General features: G+C 41.2%; 5 protein-coding genes across 5 annotated transcripts; 3 read left to right on the top strand and 2 right to left on the bottom strand.

Annotated features, from left to right (window-relative positions):
* Positions 1-6,717: 6,717 nt before the first annotated feature.
* Positions 6,718-8,817, top strand: BCR41DRAFT_325891 (HPP family-domain-containing protein). The gene is made up of 2 exons (XM_022021598.1): positions 6,718-7,477; positions 7,686-8,817. Exons 1-2 carry the CDS (start codon positions 7,189-7,191, stop codon positions 8,612-8,614), a joined length of 1,218 nt encoding a protein of 405 aa, XP_021878588.1. The 5' UTR covers positions 6,718-7,188; the 3' UTR covers positions 8,615-8,817.
* Positions 8,818-8,887: 70 nt separating this feature from the next.
* On the bottom strand, positions 8,888-10,135 carry BCR41DRAFT_143314 (hypothetical protein). Its single transcript, XM_022019550.1, has 2 exons — positions 10,030-10,135; positions 8,888-9,927 (listed from the first exon to the last, which is right to left on the bottom strand). Exon 2 carries the CDS (start codon positions 9,897-9,899, stop codon positions 8,922-8,924), a length of 978 nt encoding a protein of 325 aa, XP_021878587.1. The 5' UTR covers positions 9,900-9,927; positions 10,030-10,135; the 3' UTR covers positions 8,888-8,921.
* On the bottom strand, positions 10,026-11,084 carry BCR41DRAFT_309754 (Grasp55 grasp domain protein; the record flags this gene model as incomplete). The annotated part of the gene is made up of 5 exons (XM_022020966.1): positions 10,026-10,094; positions 10,222-10,401; positions 10,555-10,667; positions 10,811-10,907; positions 10,995-11,084. Coding segments are annotated over 5 exons (549 nt in total), but the record flags the coding sequence as incomplete, so codon positions are not given.
* Positions 11,085-12,363: 1,279 nt separating this feature from the next.
* On the top strand, positions 12,364-14,449 carry BCR41DRAFT_339675 (lysine-specific permease). The gene is made up of 2 exons (XM_022022169.1): positions 12,364-12,711; positions 12,853-14,449. The coding sequence occupies exons 1-2, from the start codon at positions 12,480-12,482 to the stop codon at positions 14,283-14,285; spliced, it is 1,665 nt and encodes a 554-aa protein (XP_021878585.1). The 5' UTR covers positions 12,364-12,479; the 3' UTR covers positions 14,286-14,449.
* Positions 14,450-20,857: 6,408 nt separating this feature from the next.
* On the top strand, positions 20,858-23,569 carry BCR41DRAFT_378553 (P-loop containing nucleoside triphosphate hydrolase protein; the record flags this gene model as incomplete). The annotated part of the gene is made up of 4 exons (XM_022027166.1): positions 20,858-21,104; positions 21,217-21,935; positions 22,082-22,892; positions 23,019-23,569. The coding sequence occupies 4 exons, from the start codon at positions 20,858-20,860 to the stop codon at positions 23,567-23,569; spliced, it is 2,328 nt and encodes a 775-aa protein (XP_021878584.1).
* Positions 23,570-23,650: the final 81 nt, after the last annotated feature.

Genomic DNA, 23,650 nt, shown 5'->3' with positions numbered 1-23,650 from the left:
TTTTTTCTTTTTTTTTTTTATATATACATATATATATATATCCTCGGATACAAATTTAAGCAATAAAGCACAAAGTAGTGATGGTGTCGGAAATACCAAGACATGAACTGAGCTACAAGAGGCAGAAAACTGTTGGCTGCATCCTTGAGCCAAAAGAGGCTGAGAAAATACAATGTACAAGCAATCCATTGTCGTGAAATTTGTGATATTCCAAGGTGTTTAGCATAAGTATCATCCAGGAAAAAGCATTATCGTCAACATTATTAACAAGACAAAACACCATCAAAGCACTATCAAAGCATTTTTGACTCGACTCGGCTACCAACGCACTATAACAGAAATAATTGAATACTTCATCAATATAAAAACTGTCATGTTTAATCATTAACACTGTCTCTACCATAAAAAGATTTTGTCTATTTCGCTTCACAAATCCATTTTGTGGAAAAAGATTTGTGAAGCGAAATATAAAAATTTTGTGACTTGGTATCCTTCTGTGTCCACCTGTGTCCGCCTGTGTCCATCTGAATGGACACAGGTGAGCAATTTCGTTTCACAATCTATAATGGATTATGATGCCAAATCCAGTCCTTTTTCCATTTAAGGGTATTATGTTTCATGTCTGTACGTACAAGACATGTGTCCGTTTTGTGGCTTTTACTCCGACACTTGTCCTGAAATTTGAATTGACATCAAATCCATCGAAATTTTAACAATGTCATCATGGCATGCTAAAGATCTCTTTCTTTCTTCTTTATTTCACGCCTTCATTCCTCCATACATTCATTTACACAATAAAACAATAAAACCTACAATACACAGAGTAGACCTACCCTCTCCCCTGACTAAAACTGAGAAAAATAACGGCACATTCGCATTTTCAAAGGTTCATTCCTGCTTGCTCACTTTCAAAATGACAAACAACAACGAAAAGATTTTATCCAATTTCACCTGCATGGATTTGGAACAAAGCACCAGTCAGACGAAGCCAACCAAGTCAAGTACTCGCACTGGATCCACTCGTGCAGCACCGAGGAGAAAAAGAGTTATTCTGACTGACGAAACGACTCCAGAGCCTTCACCAGTGGCACAGACTGCTAGAGTTAGTGCAAAGTCTTTTAAGCGCCCTAGGCGTTGTGAGGCTGATTCTTTATCCTCAAATGTCCTTCACTCCGGTCCATTGACAGAAGAAGAGCTGGCCCTGGCGAACGCACGGAAGGAGTCGGCGAGAAGTGTGCTGCAGATGATTTTAGATGATCCAGATTCATCGACGACAGTGAATCAATATAAGACACAGCTCCGGCTGTGGGAGGTATGTTGGATCATCAAAATGTCGCTATGAGCTATCTCAGACAGGCTATCAAACTAGACGACTTGGCTAATTCTCTTTTTTGTTTTTAGCAATACTGCAATGAAAATTATCAAGGTGACTGTAGCGTCGATGCGAAACGCATGCTTGAATACTTCACAACGGTTGTCTTCAAGCGAACAGTAAAGCGATTGATCGGCACAGATCGTTGCTACCGTGGCGCTATTGGGTATGCCCAGCAGGGTGTAGGAGATTCTTCGAATTCTCAGGCTGGGGAAGACGCAGTCTATGAGGGAGAAGAGATCGACGAATTAGTCGAGGCAGATATCGACGAACATGAACTAAGCGACATGGAGCAGAGACTGGAGACATTAGATAACAGCGAGCAAGTTGATGACGACGACGGCCAAAGCATAGACCAAGGTCAACAACAGGGACAGGGTCAGGGACAGGGTCAGGAACAGGATCAGGAACGGAGACAGGGTCAGGGGCAGGGACAGGAACAAGGACAGGAACAGGAACAGGATGAAGATCTGGAGCTTCAGCTGAGGTCATTGGCACAGAGAGGTAAGAAGGCTCCTCCCTCCTGGGATAATATGGAGCCACCTGAAGGAGTCGACCCACATCAATGGCAGATTGATATAGCATTGAATGATGAGGAGCGAGCATCACATGAAGCTGTAACTGTTGGGGGTTCAAGCAAGAACATCACGCCGAAGCGGAAGACTGCAGCCGTTATCAGGACTGAAAATGAAAGAGAACAAGGTATGTAAAGATAACCATGTATTAATATATAAATTGTTATACAGTACTGGGATCCAAACCTTTGGGAAGGCTCCGCCATCACGCGTACCCCAGGTGACAAGACACCATGGCCGCAACTCAGTGTTAATTATCAATATAAATAGCCTACTAAATTATGACTTAATAAACCATTCCTTAATCCTGCATCCACCTTAATGTATCTTTGATTGTTACAATTTACACTAATGGTTGATACTTTTTATTATACAATTACTTTTTTTTTTTTTTTTTTTTTTTTTTTTTTGGATATACTTTTGCGTTTGTAGTTATCCTGCAAGCACCAGAGGACAAACATGGCAGCAAAATTGTCTTTGTTCCTCTCACGCTGGGGACAGTCGCAAATGTTAAGAAGGCTTTGCAATACTTATGGAGGCAACAGTCTTCTTCGACAGCTCCGTATCCCAATCCCGCCCCAAACCCAAGAACGGATGTACCACTAGCGGAGGCGATCAAAAATTATGGAGAGAAACTTGTCCATCACAAAGTAACGACAGGCACCTTATCCCGCACTGCCACCTGTGCCGTACGAGAACCGTACAACACTAAAATGTACCTGCGTATGTTGGCCTTTACATGGCGCATGCTTCCGACGGTTGGAGTAAGCGGCAGGCGACCTTACGACAGTGTTACAAGATTTCAGTATATGAGGGAGAGGCTATGCCTCCTTGCACGCCATCATATGTTGCTGCGGGATGAGGACATCCGAAACTTGAACCTGGCTAACACATTCAATATTCAGACCCGTCACCCCGCGCCAGGGTCAAAGCTGGCGTCGGGGCTTGTCTTCTGCATCACACGTGGAAAGACAAACCATAAAGGTGTCGAACTCTATGCGACAGCTTATCGACATAAGCTGTTCTTAAGGTGCACCGTGGGCGGGTTTGCATTTTATATGCTAGAACGGTTCCAGGTAAATGATGCCGTCAGTCTTGACGCGAGCGTATGATTTTTTCTCATTCAATTACACGAAGTGACATATATCCTTATTTTTTTTTTTTATTTTTTTTTTTTCCCTATTGTAGGTGTTCAAGGAGCCTCTTCCCAATTTTGCGGACCCTGACGAGTGGTACAGCATCAAGGTGCTAACAGGGGGTGGCACAAGCCAAGAACGGTTAGAGAACCGAAAGGAAGCGCTTGTTGGCCGAACCCAAATGAGCACTACGGCGGCTGTAATGCGTGCCTGCGACGTGCATTCGGCCAAAATTACGCACTCTGGCCGACATGCAGGGGTCTCGGAAGCCTACGAAAGGGGCTTAAGCCTGGACGATATTCGCCACTTGGGAAGGTGGGTCATGGGGCAAATGGAGAACTTCTATGCTCCAAAAAACCCAACCAGGGGCGCTTTTTGTATGGCTCAGTTTGGACCGAATGAGCCTTACTTTATCGAGCGTGATTTGGTCACCCCGCCCTTAGAGCTCCAGCGTCTGGTCTTTCCTTGGATTGAGGAAAATTTTGATAAAGATATGCCGGAGAGAGCTGACTCCTGGAGAGAGGAGTGCGCCAAAGAAATGCTGGGGGTCGATCCAAATGTCCCGACAGACGAAGACATTTTTTGGACGCCAATCGAGAAGAAGACGAGCTCGAAACGATTGACCCGTGCCTTCAGCACTGACTCCCTTGTTACACGCATTGGGTTCCTCAAACTTCTTGTGCGTATGAGGCGAGTAATCCTTCAGGATGCAGTGCTCTTTTTGAAGCCGAATGACAAGGGGAAAATGTTGGAGAACAAACTCCTCGAGTCGTTACCAGAAATCTTTGGTTGCCAGCTCTTTCTGGATTTCCAACATCAATTGCTTCGGGCCATCGACGTACATCGCCGACAAGCAGGCATCATCCAAGCGGATGTGCCAGTTAATGCGCAAACTATGGTAAGCGCCATTAACACGTTGTCGGTAGAGGCGCGGGTCTTTCATCAACTCCAGCATGAGACGGTCCAGAAGCTCGAGGCCCTATCCACCCTTGTGACAGAGCAACAGGAGCAACAGAGGCAGCAACAGGAGCAAATCCACTTACTTCTCCAATCGCTGCAGCAGCAACAAAGCGCAAATGTGCGGCAGCCTTTTCCATATCATGTGCAGTCTTGCCCGCCCTTTGTGTTTAATCCTTCTCCATTGGCGCCAGCACAGAGCCGCCTAGCTTCTTTTCCTTCGGTTCCTCAGGCTCCTACTACGCAGGGTCTATATCAAGCTCGCCAGGCCGCTCCACCGCAACAGCAGCCATTATTTTCCAACCAATTGCCACCATGTCCTCAGCAACAGCCATATCAACATAGCCATGTGCAGGCTCCAATGACCTCAGAGCAGACACAACGATTGCCGGAAGATGAAAGGTATAAAGGCTACCTCATGAAAGGCGATGGCAAGCAATTGACGGTCAGGGAAGCATGGGATGAATTCCGTGGGCCCGTTGCTCAGGCAAAGCAGGAAAATCACAAATGGCCATTCACAGAGGCGCGTCACAAGGCATTCAGGCGCAGGCGTCAAATTTTCGATCTGATAAAGAATATTGCCGAAAAACAGAAGCGAGACTTCGAAGAGGTAGTAGACGCACTGACAGCTCAGTACAAGGGTCGGACAATCAATTCCATTCGACTAGAGCTTCTGAAAGACACCGGGAATGACGAAGGCTGCCACCAAGATGCGGACGAGTAGATGAGTAAGGGTAATTTTTTTTTTTCTTTTTTTTTTTATATATACATATATATATATATCCTCGGATACAAATTTAAGCAATAAAGCACAAAGTAGTGATGGTGTCGGAAATACCAAGACATGAACTGAGCTACAAGAGGCAGAAAACTGTTGGCTGCATCCTTGAGCCAAAAGAGGCTGAGAAAATACAATGTACAAGCAATCCATTGTCGTGAAATTTGTGATATTCCAAGGTGTTTAGCATAAGTATCATCCAGGAAAAAGCATTATCGTCAACATTATTAACAAGACAAAACACCATCAAAGCACTATCAAAGCATTTTTGACTCGACTCGGCTACCAACGCACTATAACAGAAATAATTGAATACTTCATCAATATAAAAACTGTCATGTTTAATCATTAACACTGTCTCTACCATAAAAAGATTTTGTCTATTTCGCTTCACAAATCCATTTTGTGGAAAAAGATTTGTGAAGCGAAATATAAAAATTTTGTGACTTGGTATCCTTCTGTGTCCACCTGTGTCCGCCTGTGTCCATCTGAATGGACACAGGTGAGCAATTTCGTTTCACAATCTATTTGACAACCCGGGTTGTCACTCTTATTTGACAACCCCCCCCTTAATTATTTTTCTCAATTTTTTTTCTTTGCGTGACAACCCGGGTTGCCAAATAGTAAAATATCTAATTTGACAACCCCAAGCTCACTATTATTTGACAACCCTTTTTTATTGGCAAGATTATTATGTGAAAATCGTTTCTATTGCTATCCCTCAGCAACATGAAATCCCTCCAGCAATCTAAAAGCTTCCATCAAATAACAAACTTTTTTTTTTTGGTTACGAGGTGTTGTTTTTTTATTACAACTGATTTCTAAAACAAGGGTTTGCTTTTATAGAAAATGTGCCTATACGGGTAACATGCACTAAGGGGTTTTTGGATATATAAGCATGCATAAATTCGGAGTGGTTATGCGACGCTTGATGGCGCATGCGTAAGACGCGGAAAGGAAAAAAAAGAGAGACAGAAGAAGCTATAACCACAGTCATGATAATGGAGTGTTGCCACCATTTTAGAAATCCAGCTGAGAAAGGCCCTCCAAAAGTGCAAGATGGTGAAGACTTGTCATGTGACAGGTTGAAAAAGACAATTTTTCTTCTTTTCTTGACAACCCGGGTTGTCAAATAACAAAAAAGTGAAAATTGAAGACCTGGGTTGCCAAATAAGCCGGTGTGACTGCTAAATTAGGGGGGGGTTGTCAAATAAGAGTGACAACCCGGGTTGTCAAATAGATTCACCCAAAAACTATCTTCAGTATATTTATATACATATACATGTGTACATGAAAAAAAAATTTTTTTTTTTGTGCAACGGTTTCTTTAGTCAGATTCAGATGTTCAATTGCTGCAAAGTCGTTTTTGTATTTGATTATTTGATTAGACTCATCCATAAACACAGATGTAATATAATAAGAATGAATACATGTATATACAAATATAATACATGTAGTATATATATATATATATAATAAGTATATGTAAATGCACACATGTACGATGTTGGGATCCTTTTTCTCTTTTGATGTCTTTTACAAGGGTATGGGTTAAACGGATAAATGAAATATTCCGAACCAACGAATTCAGCATGGGGACTTTGTTTGACTAGAAAGAAAAAAAAAAAAAAATTTTTTTTTGATGGAATGGCTCATTTTATATCCTACTTTCATCATTCTTCATCAATTTTTTTTTATATTTTTACGATGGATTCCTTTCTTTCTTTCTTTTGTTCTTTCTACTTTGTAAGCATTCGCCGCATGTGCATGGTTCTCAGCAAGAGAAAAAGTATTCATGCATAAATAAGTAAATAAATATTAATTTATATATATATATATATATATATCCCTTCCACCGAGTCGACGTTTTTTTTTTTTTTCCTTCTTTTGTTAAATGCACTTAAACTTTTTTTTTTCAAAGACAATCTTCTCCGCTCCATTCCTTTTCTTCCTGTCCTGTCAGTAACAATTGCATGTTTTGCCGGGCAGAAGCACCCTTTTTCTTATTCTCTCATTCTTCTCTCTTTCCTTCCTTCTCTCTTTCTTATTTATATCCCTTCCTTCCTTCCTTTTCTCTTTCTTTCTTTCTTTCCTTTCTCTGATCTCTTTTCATTCACACATTCATATATATTCATTCATTCATTCATACATACATTCATACATACATTCATTCATTCATTCATTCATACATTCATTCATACAGACATTCATTCATTCATACAGACATTCATTCCATCTTTGTACACCTCCATAGCTAGATATATCACACCTTCGCATTCAATCCAATTCAAATCAAATCAAAACCAGGGCATTCTATTCCATCTATCCATTCCCTCTCCCTCCTCTTTGAAGAAGAAGAAAATAAAATAAATGATGGCGCAGTTTCCTGCATTGGAGGCCTATGTGAGCAGGATGACGGGTCAACGTCATAACCCTGATAAGCTCAGAGCTCCTCCCAAGGCCCCTCCTTCTCGCCTTGCTGTCCTACTTTCTTCCTTCATCGGTTCTTTTGTCGGCATTGCCATCGTTTCTTCCCTAACCTACAATGCCCAATGGTTCATCGATCGAAATGTGCCCGTCATGGCTGGTTCCTTTGGTGCCTCTGCTGTCCTCATCTACGGTGCCATCGAAGCTCCCTTGTCCCAGCCTCGCAACGTCAGTAAGTTTTTTTTTTTTTTTTTTTTTCTTTTTAATTTAATTTTTTTTTTTTCGCAGATCTGTTTTTCCCACATGGTGTACAATCAATCCACACTTTCTCTCTCTTTCTCTCCTGGCATACATTACGCTTTCCCCTGACTGACAAAAACGTCTAACTTTCTTTTTCTTTTTTCTTTTTTTTTTTTAAAAAAAAAAAAAAAAAAAAAAAGTTGGTGGCCACATCATGTCCTCATTGATTGGAGTTTCGCTCTACAAGTTATTTAATCTACTCTCTCCCGAGACCTTTGCCAAGCTGCATTGGTTACTCTGCTCCCTTGCAGTCTCCATCTCACTCTTCTGTATGCAGTTGACCCACACAGTCCACCCGCCTGCCTCTGCTACTGCCCTGATCGCCGTCTCCGGTGGCCAAACACTCTACGATCTTGGCTATTGGTATGTGCTCTGTCCCATCGGCCTCGGCGTTGCTCTGATGATGATCGTCGCCCTAATCGTCAACAACGTCGCAAGAAAATACCCGACCCATTGGTGGAATCCAAAAAAGCAAAAGATCGCCGTCATCGATCAAGACATGGCCACCTCCATTGCCGATTATGTCCCCGATAATGATGACAACGACGACGATGAACAGGCAACTCGAGATGGCAACTCTAGCATAAAACAGCAGGATGCAAACACAGCCGTGCCCGCCATCGCCATCACCGGCTCTTCTTCAGCCTCGTCTACAGTCAATGAGCTAGCAAACACCTCTTCGCCCACCATCAGTCCTTCTCATCACCCTAGATCTCCCTCACATTCTCACTCTTCTTATCTTCATGAACCCCAGTATGCTGTTTATTATGGGGGTGAGCATCACAGGATTCTAAGAGATGGTGAACGTCTACATCAAGATCAAACCGACTCGGATACGACGACACACGATCTGGAGCACGGTCCAAAGAACCAACGCCACCAGTCCAGCATCTTGATCAGAATGCGAAGTTTTCCCAATTCCCCTCACCTGTCCTCTGGCACTCATAGTCATGGTAGTCATCATACAGAGGAAAGCTATCGCTCAACCATTGAGCGTCTTCAACAGCGCATTCAAGAGCTCGAGAATCAACTCGCTGCTGCTTCACCTGTTCCTGATGCCTCCAAGTAAAAAAGTTTAAAAAAGCTTAAAAAAGTATAAATATGAAAAAAACAGTAATAATAACATTCATCATCAATCATTAACATCATCATCATCATCATCATCATCATTATCATTATCATTGTATATAAATATTTATAAAGTCCCATATACATACCTCTTGACTCTTGACCTTCTTTTTCATTTAATAAAATACCATATATATATATGCGACAGAAAGGGTTCATTACATTTTTACATTTTTACTTTTTTACTTTTTTACTTTTTTTTTTTTTTTTTTTTTAACTGGGTGTGGTCAGGTGGATAGACCTAACGATCAGATAGTAAACACGGATGCGCCAAGAGCCATATGACGGATCATACCCTCCACCTCATGATCGCGATCTCTAAAGTCTACACCCGGAGACACTGGAGGTCCTTCTGGAGATTGGTCTCCTGTTCGCTTAGTCCGAGTATCCAGATGTTGTGAGCGTACTCCTGCCTCGACTTGTGTAGGAGGAAGAAGCTCACTCTTACTATCGATGTTTGCCTTCTTTCCTTCCTTCTTCTTCTCCTTTTCCTTTTCCTTCTCATGCTCATGCTCATGCTCATGCTCATGCTCATGCTCCTCTGAATCTAACTGTGCCTTTTGATCACGATATTCTGCAGAGTACTGTTGTGCTTGTTGCTGAGCGGTCTCCAAGGATATCTTTGTACGTATGGAATGTCCATCATGACCAACACGACCTCCACCCCTGCCATGAATACCTCCGCGCATCATCCTGGCTGCCATCGCTGGTGGAGGCATACGTCGTGGAGTATTCTCTGGCGATGATGACAATTCTTTCTTTATGTCTTCTCCCTGCTGACCCTTAAAGTTCAAATGTGGCTGTGGCTGTGACGGAGATGAAGGCTCAGAATCCACAGAAGCAGTAACCTCAGCTTTTTGCTTCTCTACACCATCAACAAACAAAGGGTTTGAAGAGCCGCCACTGCTGGAGGAGGAACAAGAACTAGAAATGGCGCGTATGTGTGTTTGAGTCGGGTGAGGTTCATCTGTTGATGATGTCGTTGGGAAAGAAGTAGTCAAATGCTCTGCTGAATAATCATTGTTGTTCCCCACAGATGCCTGCACTGGAGAGACAGAATCTTGGACTGCGGAGGCCCTTTCCTGCTGAACATGCTCCGCGGTAGTGCTCAAATCCTTCTTTTCTGATGAAGTAGATGATGACAAATTGCTCTCTTTATGCTTTTTCGACTCTATCGGGCCTTTTTCCTTCACCTTCGCTGATCTACTTGCTACCCGATGTTGCATAGGATCCTTTGGCAACCGATGGAGGTATCTGTCTCATCGGAGGAAAAAAAAAAAAAAAAAAAAAAAAAAACAGATAAGGATCAAGAGATCGAGTCGACAAACATTGTTCATGAGATAGCCTATTCCTTACCCGTATCCTACATCACAGCCCAAGAGTCCTTGACCACCCCAATCATTACTGGGGACAATAATGACCTAAATACAGCATAGAACATAGTCCGGACAGAGACGAATGAGAGAACGTTAAAAAATATTGGAAAGAAAGAGTCAAGGAAGGATTTTTTTTTTTTTTTTTTTTTTTTTTTTTAAACAGAGCTTTTACCTCCCGGACTTCATCAGCATCGAGATTATAGACATGAAGTGGTAAAGGCTCGTCAACATAGTCCTCCACAAGGTCATACAGGTCGCTTTCAGCCCGCATGACTCCTAATGAGGTTCCGATGATATAGTCCTTATGAGCATCTAAACCTGCGCGTTCTGCTGGAGAATTTGGCATGATATCCTTTTTCATTCAAAGAGAAAAAAAAATAAAAAATGCAATCAGTTCCAATCTGGTCAGTCTGTTGGCTTTTTTTTTTTTTTTTTTTTTTTTTAAAAAAATAATAATAATAATAATAATAAAAATAAAATAAAAAAATAAAAAAAAAAGACTTACCAAAATATGCCAGACAATGTCGTTGATTGTATCGAAAAGAGTAAATCGAATACTACAGCCAATTAGTCCATCTTTATCATCGCCCCATGTCCTCGTAGGAATCATCTCGACCTCTATCTCAAAGAAAAAAGAAAAGAAAAGAAAAGAAAAGAAAAGATTGTCGAGATGTAGTTGGTGTCCGTTAGAAAAAAAAAAAAAAAAAAAAAAAAGATCCGCCATTGATGAATCCAATATGATATATATATGTATTTCATACTTCGTAGTTCCTGTGCTCTGGTGGAGTACACATCCAATGTCATCGTTTTGTTCTCATATGCTTCCAATTGCTCTTGAAGAGTTGTATTTTCTTTATTCTAAAGTCTCCAAAAAAAAAAAAAAAAAAAAAGGATAAACGGATTAAATTCCAAGTTGATAGAAGGGGTGGGAGTTTAAGAATAAACAAGTAAGTAAATGTGTATTACCAAACGAATGCCATTGACAGCAACGATGTAGTCAAAGAATGGTCGTAGTCCTGCTTGAGCAGCAGGTGAGTCGTTTTTAACCTAGAGGAGTGTGTGACATGTTACGCGTCAAGTTCAGTAATGTCATCTCATGGTGAGCATTCCATGCATCTTTTTATTTTTTATTTTTTTTTTTTTTTTTAAAAAAAAAAATCTTGTCAATACCCTAAGAACATGGTATCCATAGCGATACCTGCCCTTGTCCCCTGAAGGCGAGTTTCCCATTTTGGTTTCTTTTTTCTTTTGTTTTGCTTAGTATAATGTAATGTAAAATGTAATGATGAACTGAAGCAAATTCGAATAAAATAAAATAAAATAAAAGTCAGAGAGTGTGAGGAGGGCCTGAGCATTAAAATCGATGTGTGAAAATTCTATTGGAATAACAAAAAAAATCCGGGCAAATGACATTGCCAATGAATTCCATGTCCCAACTGACCCCATTCATGTAAATATTCTTTCACAACACAACAACACAACAACAACAACAATTCTTAGCTCGCCCCACATCGCATTGGACTTTTTTTTTTTCCTCACTGAGTAGGTTAGTAATGATACATATTCATGTACATGTACCCCCCAAGCAGTCGTTGTACAAATAGATAGAGTATTACTCTTCCAGAGAACGCGTCGTGATCTCATTAAAAAAAAAAAAAATAGATAAACAGTTGGACATTTGGAGAAACGTTTTTTTTTTTTTGTGAATAAATTTCTGATCATCAGCAAGTCAAGGGCGCAGTTTCGACGGATAGAGCAGCATGTACAGTACATATTTGCAAAGCATTGATGTGGACGGAGCTGTTTTCTTTTAAGGTTGCAACATTTACACTCTGGATGAAAGCGTCGGCGTGTCAGTTAAAACAACTGAACCTAATGTAGGAATGTTGTCCGCATTGTCCCAGCAAAGTTTTCTTTTTACTGCACCAAGAAAAAGACACGCTCCAATGATGGTTACATCCCTGGTTTCAATGACGCCTTTTTTTTTTTTTTTTTTTTTTTTTTAATAAAGTCCGCATCCATCAAGGAAATTCTAGCCACATTGGTGTACATGTACTTGGCCACAAGTAAGTCCTATGCATATTTGCATTCTTATTAGTTGACTTTTCATTTGGTTGCAGAAACACATCTCTCTTCATTTCTTTTTTTTTATTTTTTTATCCCCCGTCCTTTCCTCTCTCCCTTTTTTTTCCGTCGGTTTTTTGTTTTTCTCTGTTCCCTTAGCCCTCAAGATCCTCGTTATTCCACCTGTCTTTTCTTCCCCCCCCCCCCCCCTTCTCTCTCTCTCTCTCTCTCTCACTGTCTTTTTATTTTTATTTTTATACCTTCATTAACCATCAAACCTCTTTTTTTTTTTTATATATATCTCTCGTACATTCTTCAGCTTAACTGCCTAGTTCCTGATTTTCTAAAAGCACCATTATCCTCGCCATGCCAGACTACGGCGAGAAGCAGGAGTACTCGGTGGATGACCCAGTGGAGGATGCGTTTCAACAAAACGAGGAAAACCAGGAATTTGGCGCAGTCAAGCGTGACCTAAAGTCTCGCCATCTGCAGATGATCGCTATTGGAGGCACTATCGGCACAGGCATCTTTTTGTCTTCAGGAGGATCAGTTGCTGCTTCTGGACCCCTTGGAGCCTTGATTTCATACACCATTGTTGGTGAGTTGAATGCTCAACAAAAAAAAAAAAAAAAAAAAAAAGAAAAAAGAATAGTTTATCATCACTTATTCGTAAACCTTAACCTTATTTTTTTTTTTTTATGGAACATGGTGTTTGAAAAAAAAAAAAAAAAAAAAAAAGGAATCATGGTTTTCTTTATAGTCACATCTCTAGGAGAAATGGCTGCCTATCTGCCATTGCCTGGTGCATTCACAACTTTTGGCTCACGCTTTGTCGACCCAGCTCTGGGCTTTGGCCTCGGAATTGGCTATGCTTTTCAATGGACCATCACTGTCACGATCGAGGTCACCTCTGCAGGACTTATTTTACAATATTGGTGGCCAGATCTAAAGATGTGGATCCCTGCCCTTGTCTTCATCCTAGTCCTCGTCGCAATCACCCTACTGGGCGTCAAAGCCTTTGGCGAGCTGGAGTACTGGTTGAGTATGATCAAGGTCCTGACCTGTGTAATCTTCATCATTGTAGGCATCCTAGTCTGCACTGGAGCTGTTGGAGGTGAAACCATCGGAGGAAAAAACTGGCATATTGAGGGCGCACCCATCGTTGGAGAGTCTACACGCGATAGGACTGTCAATATCTTTACCACCTGTGTTTGGGCATTCTTCAGCTTCGGCGGCACAGAGTTGATCGGCATCACCGCAGGAGAATCTGCCAACCCCGGTAAGGCTGTTCCCAAGGCCATCCGTCATACTTTCTGGAGAATCTTGTTGTTCTACATCCTCTCAATCACCGTCATTGGCCTGAATATCCCATGGACAGATAAAAACTTGCTCAATTCAGCTCAAGCTGATGTTAATGAGGCAGTGCCGATGGCGCCCTTCACAATCATCTTCAAGATGGCCCGTCTGCCTGGCGCTGATCATGCCATAAACGCTGTTCTCTTGACTGCTGTCCTCTCGGCTGGCCAGAGCTCATTCTATGCCTCTACACGGACCCTGATGGCTATGGGCCGTGAGGGCAAGATGCCCGCCATCTTTGGACGCGTCAATAGCCGTGGTGTTCCCCTATACTCCCTTGCTCTTGTCACCCTCATCGCCAGTATTGCGTTTGTCTCTGACGTTGTCGGTACTGGTGTTGTCTTCACATGGCTTGTCAACCTCACAGGCATGTCAGCCTTACTCACTTGGATGTCAATCTCCATCATTCACCTGCGTTTCCGTGCTGCGCTCAAAGCCCAAGGCCGTTCCTTGGCTGAGCTACCATACATCGCACCACTGTTCCCATTCAGCTGCTACATCTCTATCCTGTTAGCGCTTATGATTGTGTTTATGCAGGGCTACCAGGCAGTTACAGCGGAGCCGTTTGATGTCGAAGGAATTGTCGCAGTCTTCGTGGGTGCACCAGTCTTTTTCTTGACGATCATTATCTGGAAAGTGTATCATAAGACCAAGCTGGTCCCTTTACTGGAGGTCGACCTTGACTCTGGACGACCTACCATCCTCCGCGGCACAAGTAACGCTGTTGCTCAGAAAGGACAAGAGGGTGGTGATGAGAATGTTCACCTTCCCTTTTGGAAGAGAACTGGCCGCAAGATCCTTCGTCTTATTGCCTAATAATAGGCGATTTGAGCTTCTTTTTATTTTTATCAACAAGACAAGACAAAGTGGTTGTCATCCCATCATCTTGCTATTCGCATGTATTATATTTATTTATACCATTGCAGGAAGTATATAGTACCACAGCATTACCTGTTCACATTAAATTTGCCTAGATTTTGAAGTATCGCGAAGGCGCAATAGAGATTTGAAATATGGCAGGAGCGCTACGTGTCAACATTGCTTCGCCCACATCTCCTTTCACTGTCCTTTTAGATCATAATCCAAACTGGCTGCTTCGTTCTCTATCACCACCGCTATCACTATCATCATTATTTTTTTTTTTTAAAAAAAAAAAAAAAAAAAAAAAAAAAAGTTTTTTACCAGCTGCATTGCACAATGCCACTCGGATAGTAAGAAGCCCAGGATGGAGGCTATTCCTCATAATCAAAAGAGCAAACAGGCGGCCGCCTCTTAAACTCATAACGAACCCGCAGCACTCTTGTCTTCTAACTATTATCATTTCAAACCATATTGTGCCATGCCATTCAATGATCTGCCATCAACACTATCACAATTCAATGAATGCCTATCAACTTGCTTTTTACTTCTTGGTGCCTTTTAAATCAACTTTTTTTTTATTTTTTATTTTTTATTTTTTATTTTTTTATTTTTAAAAAAATTTACTCTTTATTTAGTTATTTGTTTGCTACCTGGCTACATACTAAGCTACAAAAGGCCAGACTCTTAGCCACCTTGGGATGTCTTGATGTTGTCCGGAGCACACGTGGTCTGGCAAATCGTGCTCCGTTGGTCAGGTCCCATGGCCTTGCAAACGCCCGTGCACATACCCATTAACCCATTAACCCATTAATCCAGCCGAAGGGGCTCCGCCATCGCATGGCTCATGAGAGCCAGCTCAGGCTCATGCCCGTCCGGGCCTACCTTGGATATGCGTTGTTGCTCTATTGGAATTTGAAGTGTTAGTTCTGTTTTTTTTTTTTTTTTTTTTTTTTTTTTTTTTTTTTTTTTGATTCTTTTTTTGGTTTTTTTTTTAGGATTTTTTTCTTTGGAATTTTTCTTAGGATAAGTTTTTTTTCTTTAATCTTTTTTTTTTTTTTAATAAGTTCTTTTCTTTTCTTTTTTTTTTTTTTTTTTTTTTTTTTTTTTTAATAAGCTCTTTTCTTTTTTTTTTTTTATAAGTTTTTTATTCTTTGGATCTTTTTTTTTATGTTTCTTTGGTTTTTTTTTTTTTTTCTTTGGGTTTTTTTTTCTGGATTTTTTTTTCTGGATTTTTTTTTCTGGATTTTTTTTTCTGGATTTTTTTTTCTGGATTTTTTTTTCTGGATTTTTTTTTTCTTTGCTTTTTTCTTTGATTTTTGATTTTTGGTTTTTTTAATATTTGTTTTGACGTTGGGATCGTCCAGTTTCTCGTTGGTTTTGTTCTTTAGATAGGGGACGTCCAGAGCACACCAAGGAGGGGCAGCCTGGTCGCCATGGCTTTGAGCTTGCTCGAGAAGGTGATCAAGCTGCTTGAGCGAGGCAGCGACGGCATAGCCCGGCTGTTTGGACAAGGAGGCAGCCTAGCTGGCTGAGTGAGAGGGTTTGGCCTGGTCGCCTGAGTGAGGAAGCGGCCTGGCTGTTTGGATGAGATGCTCTGGCCGCTTCAGCGAGGAGGATGGGGCAGGGCGGGTTGGCACTATATTGTTTATGGAGGCGCCAGTTGATCGTGGAGCTGGCTCGAACTGCCAGGCTCCGGTTGGTTTAGGAGAGGATTCATATCATCTGTGGCCTAAGGATGACATGAAAAGAGAGAGACAGGCAAGAAAAGATAAAGTTAGAACAAGAGCGATGTAGCATGGGATGAGAGGGCTGAACATTTCAGTAGGTGTGGATGTTTGAGGAGTGTTGCTTACCATTCTAGCTTGATCAAGAGGGCCAAGGAGGCCGAGGAAAAAAAAAAAAAAAAAAAAAAAAAAAAAGAAAAGTTGAGATTGACCCTTTTATATTCGTTTTCGGAAGCACTCGCGAAGGAAAAAAGATCAGTGATCAGGAGAACAAAAGTAAGTGAAAGCCATTATGCGACAGGAAAGAATTTGACTGAATAATGAATATATCAAGTACTTTGCTTTTTGTACGTTCAAAAGCGAAACAAAAATTTATGAATGGTGGCAAAAGAAGGCTAATATGCCTTGATGCCTTTGCCAAGCCTTGAAGAGGATAGTGAATAACGATGATATCATCCATCCCCTTACAATAAAGAAGAGGAATAAAGAAGAGGAAAAAAGAAGAAAAAGTCTCACGGGTGGAGGTGAGAACAATATCCTATCCTCAAGATATTAGACAGACTTCACAACAACCAATCTACAGACATTAAGCTCAAGTAGCTTTTGATCCATAGTAGAGAAGCACATCTGTCAGTCAAGCTTGTTTATTCTATTCATTTACTCTCTCTCATCTATTGAGGGAAGGGGTGCTGTACTGCGGCAGGTTCTATTCAAGCTGCCTTTTTCTTTTTCTTTTTTTTTAAGACTGTGTCGACGCCCTAGTTTGCTTTTATTGGTCAGATAAGGATCTGTTTATACTTTTTGTCTTGCTTATTTTTTCTTTTGCTTTTTAATGACCCTGAACTGCGATATCATCGCCGGATTGATTTGTAGAATTAAGGAATATAATGCATGCTTTTTATGCGTATGCTCCGTATGCTTTGTAATATAACATTAAAGGAATATAATACAATATTATAATATAAAATGTCTTATAGTATTATATGTATCATACAAGACATTGTCGTCTATATACACAATAACAAAAATGCATATGAAATATTCACATGGAAGCTTCGATAGACAGAAGGGTCCTTACAAACCAACATGGTCAGATAATGTAGGCTAGCAGTCTAAGAAAGCTGCACACACATGTACACTCTTTCATAATAGGATACATGGGCAACGTAATGCATCCAACGCTTTATTGCATTACTTGGTATTGCGACATTAAATGAAATAAAATAAGTAAAAAAAAAAAAAAATTTACTTTCGCAGTGATATCTTCCGTTGCAATGACAAAGACAAAAGCAGTGTGAAATAAAGACATGCTTGACAGCGCCATAATGTAGTTCCTCTATTGCAGTAAAGACACTCCTTGTGGACATGCATGTATGAATAATAGCATCCTCTTTATTACTTCTATCACACCGTCTTACTTGTTCTTTGAATAAATAAATCTTTCTCCACATTATTGTCGCACCATCATCTAAGAGAAGGCAAAAAAAAAGGGACTGTTGATGTATGATCACCTCCTATTAGCAACGGATTATCCTCGTCTACACCCGCATTTGGAGATGAAAGACTTCTCTATTTTCTTTGTTTTACCGAAAGTGGACAATGTCTGTCTACTTCCTTTGTCTGCTGTAAGAACGTCAAAGAATCCAAGCATGTTCTGGTTGGTTAATTTTTGTCAGAGCCCATTTTAGGTGTTCGTGCAAACATTGGACTGCAAACGCATTTGGACGCGTTGACGGCCTAATCAGAGTAACAAACAATGGTTTAACACTGGGCGATAACGATCTCTCTGGTAGTTTGACAACCATCTTTGATTTTTTCTTTTTTTATTATTGATTCATTTCGCTTACTATTATAATCTAGAATGGCTTCATTACAACTACCATCAGAGGTATTGTATTTTTTTTTTTTTTTTTTTTTTACTTAATGTTTGCTCTTCATCCACCCTTAACTTTTCTCTCTTCACTTTCACAAACCATATAAGACACATCCAGAGGCTATAAAATGCTATGTCCCCGTCGCGAGAAATGACCAACTATGGAGCCATCCTCAACTAAGTATGAAATATTTACATGGTTTCACTTTGACTTGCTTGTCATCATTCACTGTTTAGCTGTCACCAAATTAATTCAGTATACTTACTATCTCGTTCTCATCCTTTTGCCTTCTTTCTTCCAGGGAACGCTAGCCTTGGACCCTTTGGGTCCTCAGCGACGGCTATCCCAAAGGCTTTCATGAGCTTATCATAATAGAATACGTACTCTTTCTTGCTGAACACTTTTTTTTTTTTTTTTTTTTTTTTCTTCAATCGTGTCAGTATTTGCTGCGCAATTGCCCACATTCTAGAAACAGTCAATGGGCTTTGTTCAAATTGTACCGACAAGGCTTCGAACACAAGAGTCAGCTGAAGAGCCTCAGAGACAACTATCAAAACAAGGCCTGTTCTACCAAAATTGTTGATCCACAAGACGTCGAAAAAAAAAAAAAAAAAAAAAAAAAAACCTTTCAGCTGGCGTGAATCGCCGGTGCTTTTTCGGGTGATTTCTGATGTGGTGTACCAGCGATGAACCAGAACACTTTTGTGCTTTTATATTGGGGAATACACCATACCGCTACTTGTAAGCGAGCGTAAGCCTCGTGCTTAGCTAGTGACTGTGGCCATATAGTCTATCATGACATTTTTGGCGTAGCTACAAATATGCATAGATTGACCTATTACACCTATTAGAGTAACTCTCTTCAATAAACATTTGCTCCACTTTTACCGCCTTTGGTTCCTACCCACCGCCTAGCCTGCATCGTTGGTCCTTGACATTTGTCTTTCCGAGATGATGTAGGCAGGGACGGCTAAACGGCAAAGGCTCTTGCAAGATTTGTGCTGACGAAAGATGTATTCCCAGGTCTAATGTTGTCATGTAGGGAGGACCAGGAATTGTACTTCATCATTGACCTGATCCTTTTCATTGAATCTTCAGTCAGTGACTCAAGGGTTTCGAGGATAGAAGCGCACGGCACAGCTGGAGCAGCAGTAGAGCTTATCTTGATCACCTTGCATTGAGTTCCAGTACTGAGCAAAAATAGGCCCATCATCATCTGTATTGAGATGCAGGTATAAGGAGAAGATGGAGGTCAAGGGCCATGCGGACTATAAGCGATAGAATTAAATTTGTTAGGCCGTTAAGAATTGGATCAAAGGATCAATACCCTTTTGTCTGATCACATTAATGAAAGAGACCATGCGATCATTCTTGAAGACTCTTTGGAAGAATAGGATTAGTTTTTGTGATTTTTTTTTTTTTTTTTTTGCTACGCATTGACATTCATCCTTACTTGATTTATCGAACATTGTCAGACCCTTCATTTGGGTGCGCACTGTTCATTGTAAGAAGCCTTGTCCTTAATCACATCAGCTTGCGTGGAGAAAATAAATAAAAAAAAGACATGAGAGATGGGCCAATCAGAATAACCTTTTTTTTAAGTTTCCGAACAGTGCATAAAAGATGATTACACATCAAAAAGACCTTCTTCTCTCTGATTCAGTCATTTCAAACTCCATTACACTTGGGGCTTTGTTCCCTCCCTCTTTCTCTTCACCTCCCTCTTTCTCTTCACCTCCGCTCATTCATCCTCTGTTCTTCATTTGTTCATTCATCCTTACTTGGTCTCTCCGTCTTTTTTCTTCTATCCCACCAATCCTTCGGAGAAAAATAAGAAAAACAAAAGTTTTCGTCATCACTGCGCTTGTTTGGATAAAGCTTTGAGGGTGTACGCTATGGACACTTTATCAGCCACAAACCAGCCACATGACCACAATGAGACAGAGTTGTTGGTACCCCTGGGACTCCTCTCCTTCACTATTCTTGCTGGCATCTACAGGTGAGTGAAAAAAAAAAAGCGTTAAATCAGATGTCATTGTTGTTTAATTCCTTAACGGCTCTGTGGAGATATAGAAAAACCAGACGGAAAAAAAACTGATCGACCCCCTTTTTTTTTTTTTTTTTTTTTTTTTGATGAATGCAGGTACTTTTTTGTACTCCGAGTAAGGTCATACTACCGCCCACTTCTTTCCGAGGTCAGTCCAGATGATCCATCATCAGAGAGGACCCAAGAGTCCAAGTTGTCAAAGCTGGGTTGGATCATAGTGATCATGAACTATCTTGTTGGATGCACGTTTCTAGCGAGCTTGGGTCTGATTTGTTTGCGGGCCATGATGGATCATATCTGGTCGGGGACCTTGGTTGTTCTTTATAACATCCTGTCATTTGTAGCCATCGTAGCTAACTTGGCGTTGATGCACATTGAGGCGGAGATGAACGTCGGTCAATGGAGTTGGGCTAACTATCTGTTTTGGTGGCTAGCCCTGGCAGGCGAATCCTTCATTGGATGGTTTCATCTTGAAGGCATTCCCGATGGTAACGTTGCTTGCTCCTTTGGTTTCCTTCTTTTTGTGCGATAACAATTACATCAACTTGTATTCATTTTCTTTTTTGTTTTCTTTTCTTTGCCCTATCCCCTACAGATTCTTCCTCTGGATCGGAGAATTTTAAACACTTCAATTATATACTAGTTGGTCTCTTTGCAGTTCGTTATGTCTTGCTGTGTATCTTGGCATTGCTGTCAGCTGTACACCATAAAAGAGAATCCAAGGAAGATGATCTCGAAGCCCTTCGCGCTCTCGACCCCGGTGCGCCTGAAACTGTAACGACTGTTGCTTCATCATCTACAAGGGTCGGAGCTTATGGCACGTTTGCAAAGGCATTTGGCCCACGCAAGGAAACAGACGATAACAGTAAGAAGAAGCCAGCAATGACTTCATCTTCAGATGATGAGATTGAAAAAAAACTCAAAACTGAACAAGAAGAGCGAGCGAATGCATTCAAAGATTTTTGGCCCAAGATCAAACGACTTATCCCATATGTGTACCCCAAGAATGATTCATGGTTGAAGTTCATGATCTTCTTGACTTTTTTCTTCTTGGCTCTGGGCCGTGTTGTCAACGTGTTGGTTCCTATCCAAACCAACCGTATTGTGAAGCGTCTTTCAACTGATGATCGTAAGTTTCAGAAAAAAAGAAAAAAAGAGGGAGAGACGCATGTGAATGATTTACATGAATGAACATATTTGCGTTTACATAGTATCTAATACGTCGATTTTCCCTTCAACAGCGTTTGATGTATGGGGCATTCTCCTTTACATTCTGCTCCGATACTTGCAAGGCGGTTCAGGTATTATCGCTGCAGCCCGAGGATGGGCATGGATCCCCATTGACCAGTATAGTAACAGCACCCTCACCATCCGATTTTTTGAGCATGTTCACACTCTATCACTTCAATTCCATTTGAATCGAAAAACTGGAGAGCTGCTGCGGATTCTGGACCGAGGAACTAGTTCTATCATTTCACTAATAAGCACCGTCATGTTTCAGTTTGTACCCGTTGTGGCAGATGTGGCCATCGCTGTGATATACTTCTGTCTACAATGGAGCTGGAAGTACGCAGTGATTATCTTTATCACAATCGTGGCCTATATTCTGGTCACAGTTGTAGTCACTGAATGGCGAACTCAATTCCGAAGGGCTATGATCTCATTCGATAATGATGCTCGTGCTAAAGCGGTAGATTCGCTACTGAATTTTGAAACAGTCAAGTACTATACTGCAGAAGAATACGAGATCAACCGGTACAGAGCCGCCATCGGCAAATACATGATCGCAGACTACAAGAGTCAATTTACCTATCAGTTACTGAACCTTGCGCAGTCGTTTGTCATCACCATGGGCATGTTGGCAGGATGTATGTTGTGCGCATACGAAATCTCGCTGCGCGAACGTGATGTTGCTGATTTCATCACTTTTATCATTTATTTGAATCAGCTCTACGTACCTGTAAGCGACCTTACTCAAATACCCGTTCTCTAATCAGTTGAATATGTATCTTTCGTTATAAACAGTTACTAATGCTAATCAATTCTTTATTTTATTTTATTTTATCATTATTATTTTTTACATTTGATCCTTATGGATCTCTACAGTTGAACTGGTTCGGTTCCTACTATCGCATGCTTCAACAAAATTTCATCGACATGGAAAAGATGATCAAACTATTGGACCAAAACCAGACCGTCAAGGATATTCCTGGAGCAGATCGCTTGATCGTGCATGATGGCGAAGTTGTCTTTGACAACGTGAGCTTCCAGTATGATTCTCGACAGAAAGGCCTACAGAATATCAGCTTCACAGTCCCCAAGGGCAAGACTGTTGCCTTGGTGGGCCCTACTGGATCAGGAAAATCGACAATCTTGCGTCTACTCTTCCGATTTTACGATGTTGCCCAAGGTCGGATTTTGATTGACGGTCAGGATATTTCCAGAAAGACACAGGCGAGTCTTCGTGAACAAATTGGTGTAGTTCCCCAGGATTCAGTTCTCTTCAACGATTCTATTTATTACAACATCAACTATGGACGAACCGACGCTACTAAAGAAGAAGTGGAGTTCGCGGCAAAGGCGGCTCAAATCCACGACAAAATCTTGGATTTCCCTGAGCAATATGATACGAAAGTGGGTGAGCGTGGATTAAGATTATCAGGAGGCGAGAAGCAACGTGTGGCAATTGCGAGAACTATTTTGAAGAACCCACCGATCGTGTTGCTGGACGAGGCTACCTCTGCATTGGATAGTGTGACCGAAAGTCAGATCCAGACTGCATTGGCCAGGATGACAGAGAATAGAACGACACTTGTGGTCGCCCATCGTCTGAGCACTATTGTCAACTCGGACCTGATTATTTGTCTTAAAGATGGTGCTATTGTCGAACAAGGAACACATGACGAACTTGTTGAGCGTGCGCTTGCAAATGGAGGGAACGGTAAAGAAAAAAAAAAAAAAAAAAAAAAAAAAAAGCTTTGTTTGTATAATTTTGTTGGTGCAGATAAAATAACAAAAACTTGTTTGTTTTTATTTTTTTTAGGCGTGTATTACGAGATGTGGAGACAACAGATTAGGGATGAAATGGGCGATGATTCGACTGTAGATGGCACTGTGTCGGATGATTCGGACTCGAAGAAAAAGGGCAAGGGTCGCAAGGAACCAAGATCTCGCCAGCCATCAGCGCCAACTGAACAACAGGGAGAGGCCTCGTCTGCGGTATCGCCGTCTTTACCAGCTGTAAAGCCATCCGTCCCTACTGCTACTCCTAGTGATGTTCAAGAAGTGCTACAGGCTCAAACATCTAATGACCCAAACGAACTCACACAAGTGATTGTGGAGCCCTCAAACGTTGCAATCACAGCTACTGCTGTTGCTGCAAATCCTCCACCGAGTGATAAGATGGGTACTAAAGAGGCCGTTGTGGTTATTAGCGATCCAGCAAAGGAACAAGAGAGCAAAAACGAGGTTGTTCAGAGCCAACCTAGCCAACCTAATCAACCTAATCAACCGAGCGTAGCCTCTGGGTCCGGATCGCAGACAGCCTCTAATAAGTCGTCCAAGTCGCGTAAGAAGAAGAACAAGAGGAAATAATCGAAGTTTAAATGTCCTTTCTGAAATCAACTCCATAAATGTTATCCATTAAACTAAGAGCACTTGATAAAAATTCGCCAC

Source organism: Lobosporangium transversale, assembly GCF_002105155.1.
Source record: "Lobosporangium transversale strain NRRL 3116 chromosome Unknown BCR41scaffold_36, whole genome shotgun sequence".
Lineage (NCBI taxonomy): Eukaryota > Fungi > Mortierellomycota > Mortierellomycetes > Mortierellales > Mortierellaceae > Lobosporangium > Lobosporangium transversale.
The sequence above is the reverse complement of the archived record's forward strand: the minus strand, read 5'-3'. Positions and strand labels throughout refer to the sequence as shown.

Coding starts and splice junctions, on each gene's coding strand:
- BCR41DRAFT_143314 (XM_022019550.1), bottom strand. CDS start 9,899: ATGCAACATCGGGTAGCAAGTAGATCAGCGAAGGTGAAGGAAAAAGGC.
- BCR41DRAFT_325891 (XM_022021598.1), top strand. CDS start 7,189: ATGATGGCGCAGTTTCCTGCATTGGAGGCCTATGTGAGCAGGATGACG. Junction 7,478..7,685: donor GTCCCAGCCTCGCAACGTCA/GTAAGTTTTTTT, acceptor AAAAAAAAAAAG/TTGGTGGCCACATCATGTCC.
- BCR41DRAFT_339675 (XM_022022169.1), top strand. CDS start 12,480: ATGCCAGACTACGGCGAGAAGCAGGAGTACTCGGTGGATGACCCAGTG. Junction 12,712..12,852: donor GATTTCATACACCATTGTTG/GTGAGTTGAATG, acceptor AAAAAAAAAAAG/GAATCATGGTTTTCTTTATA.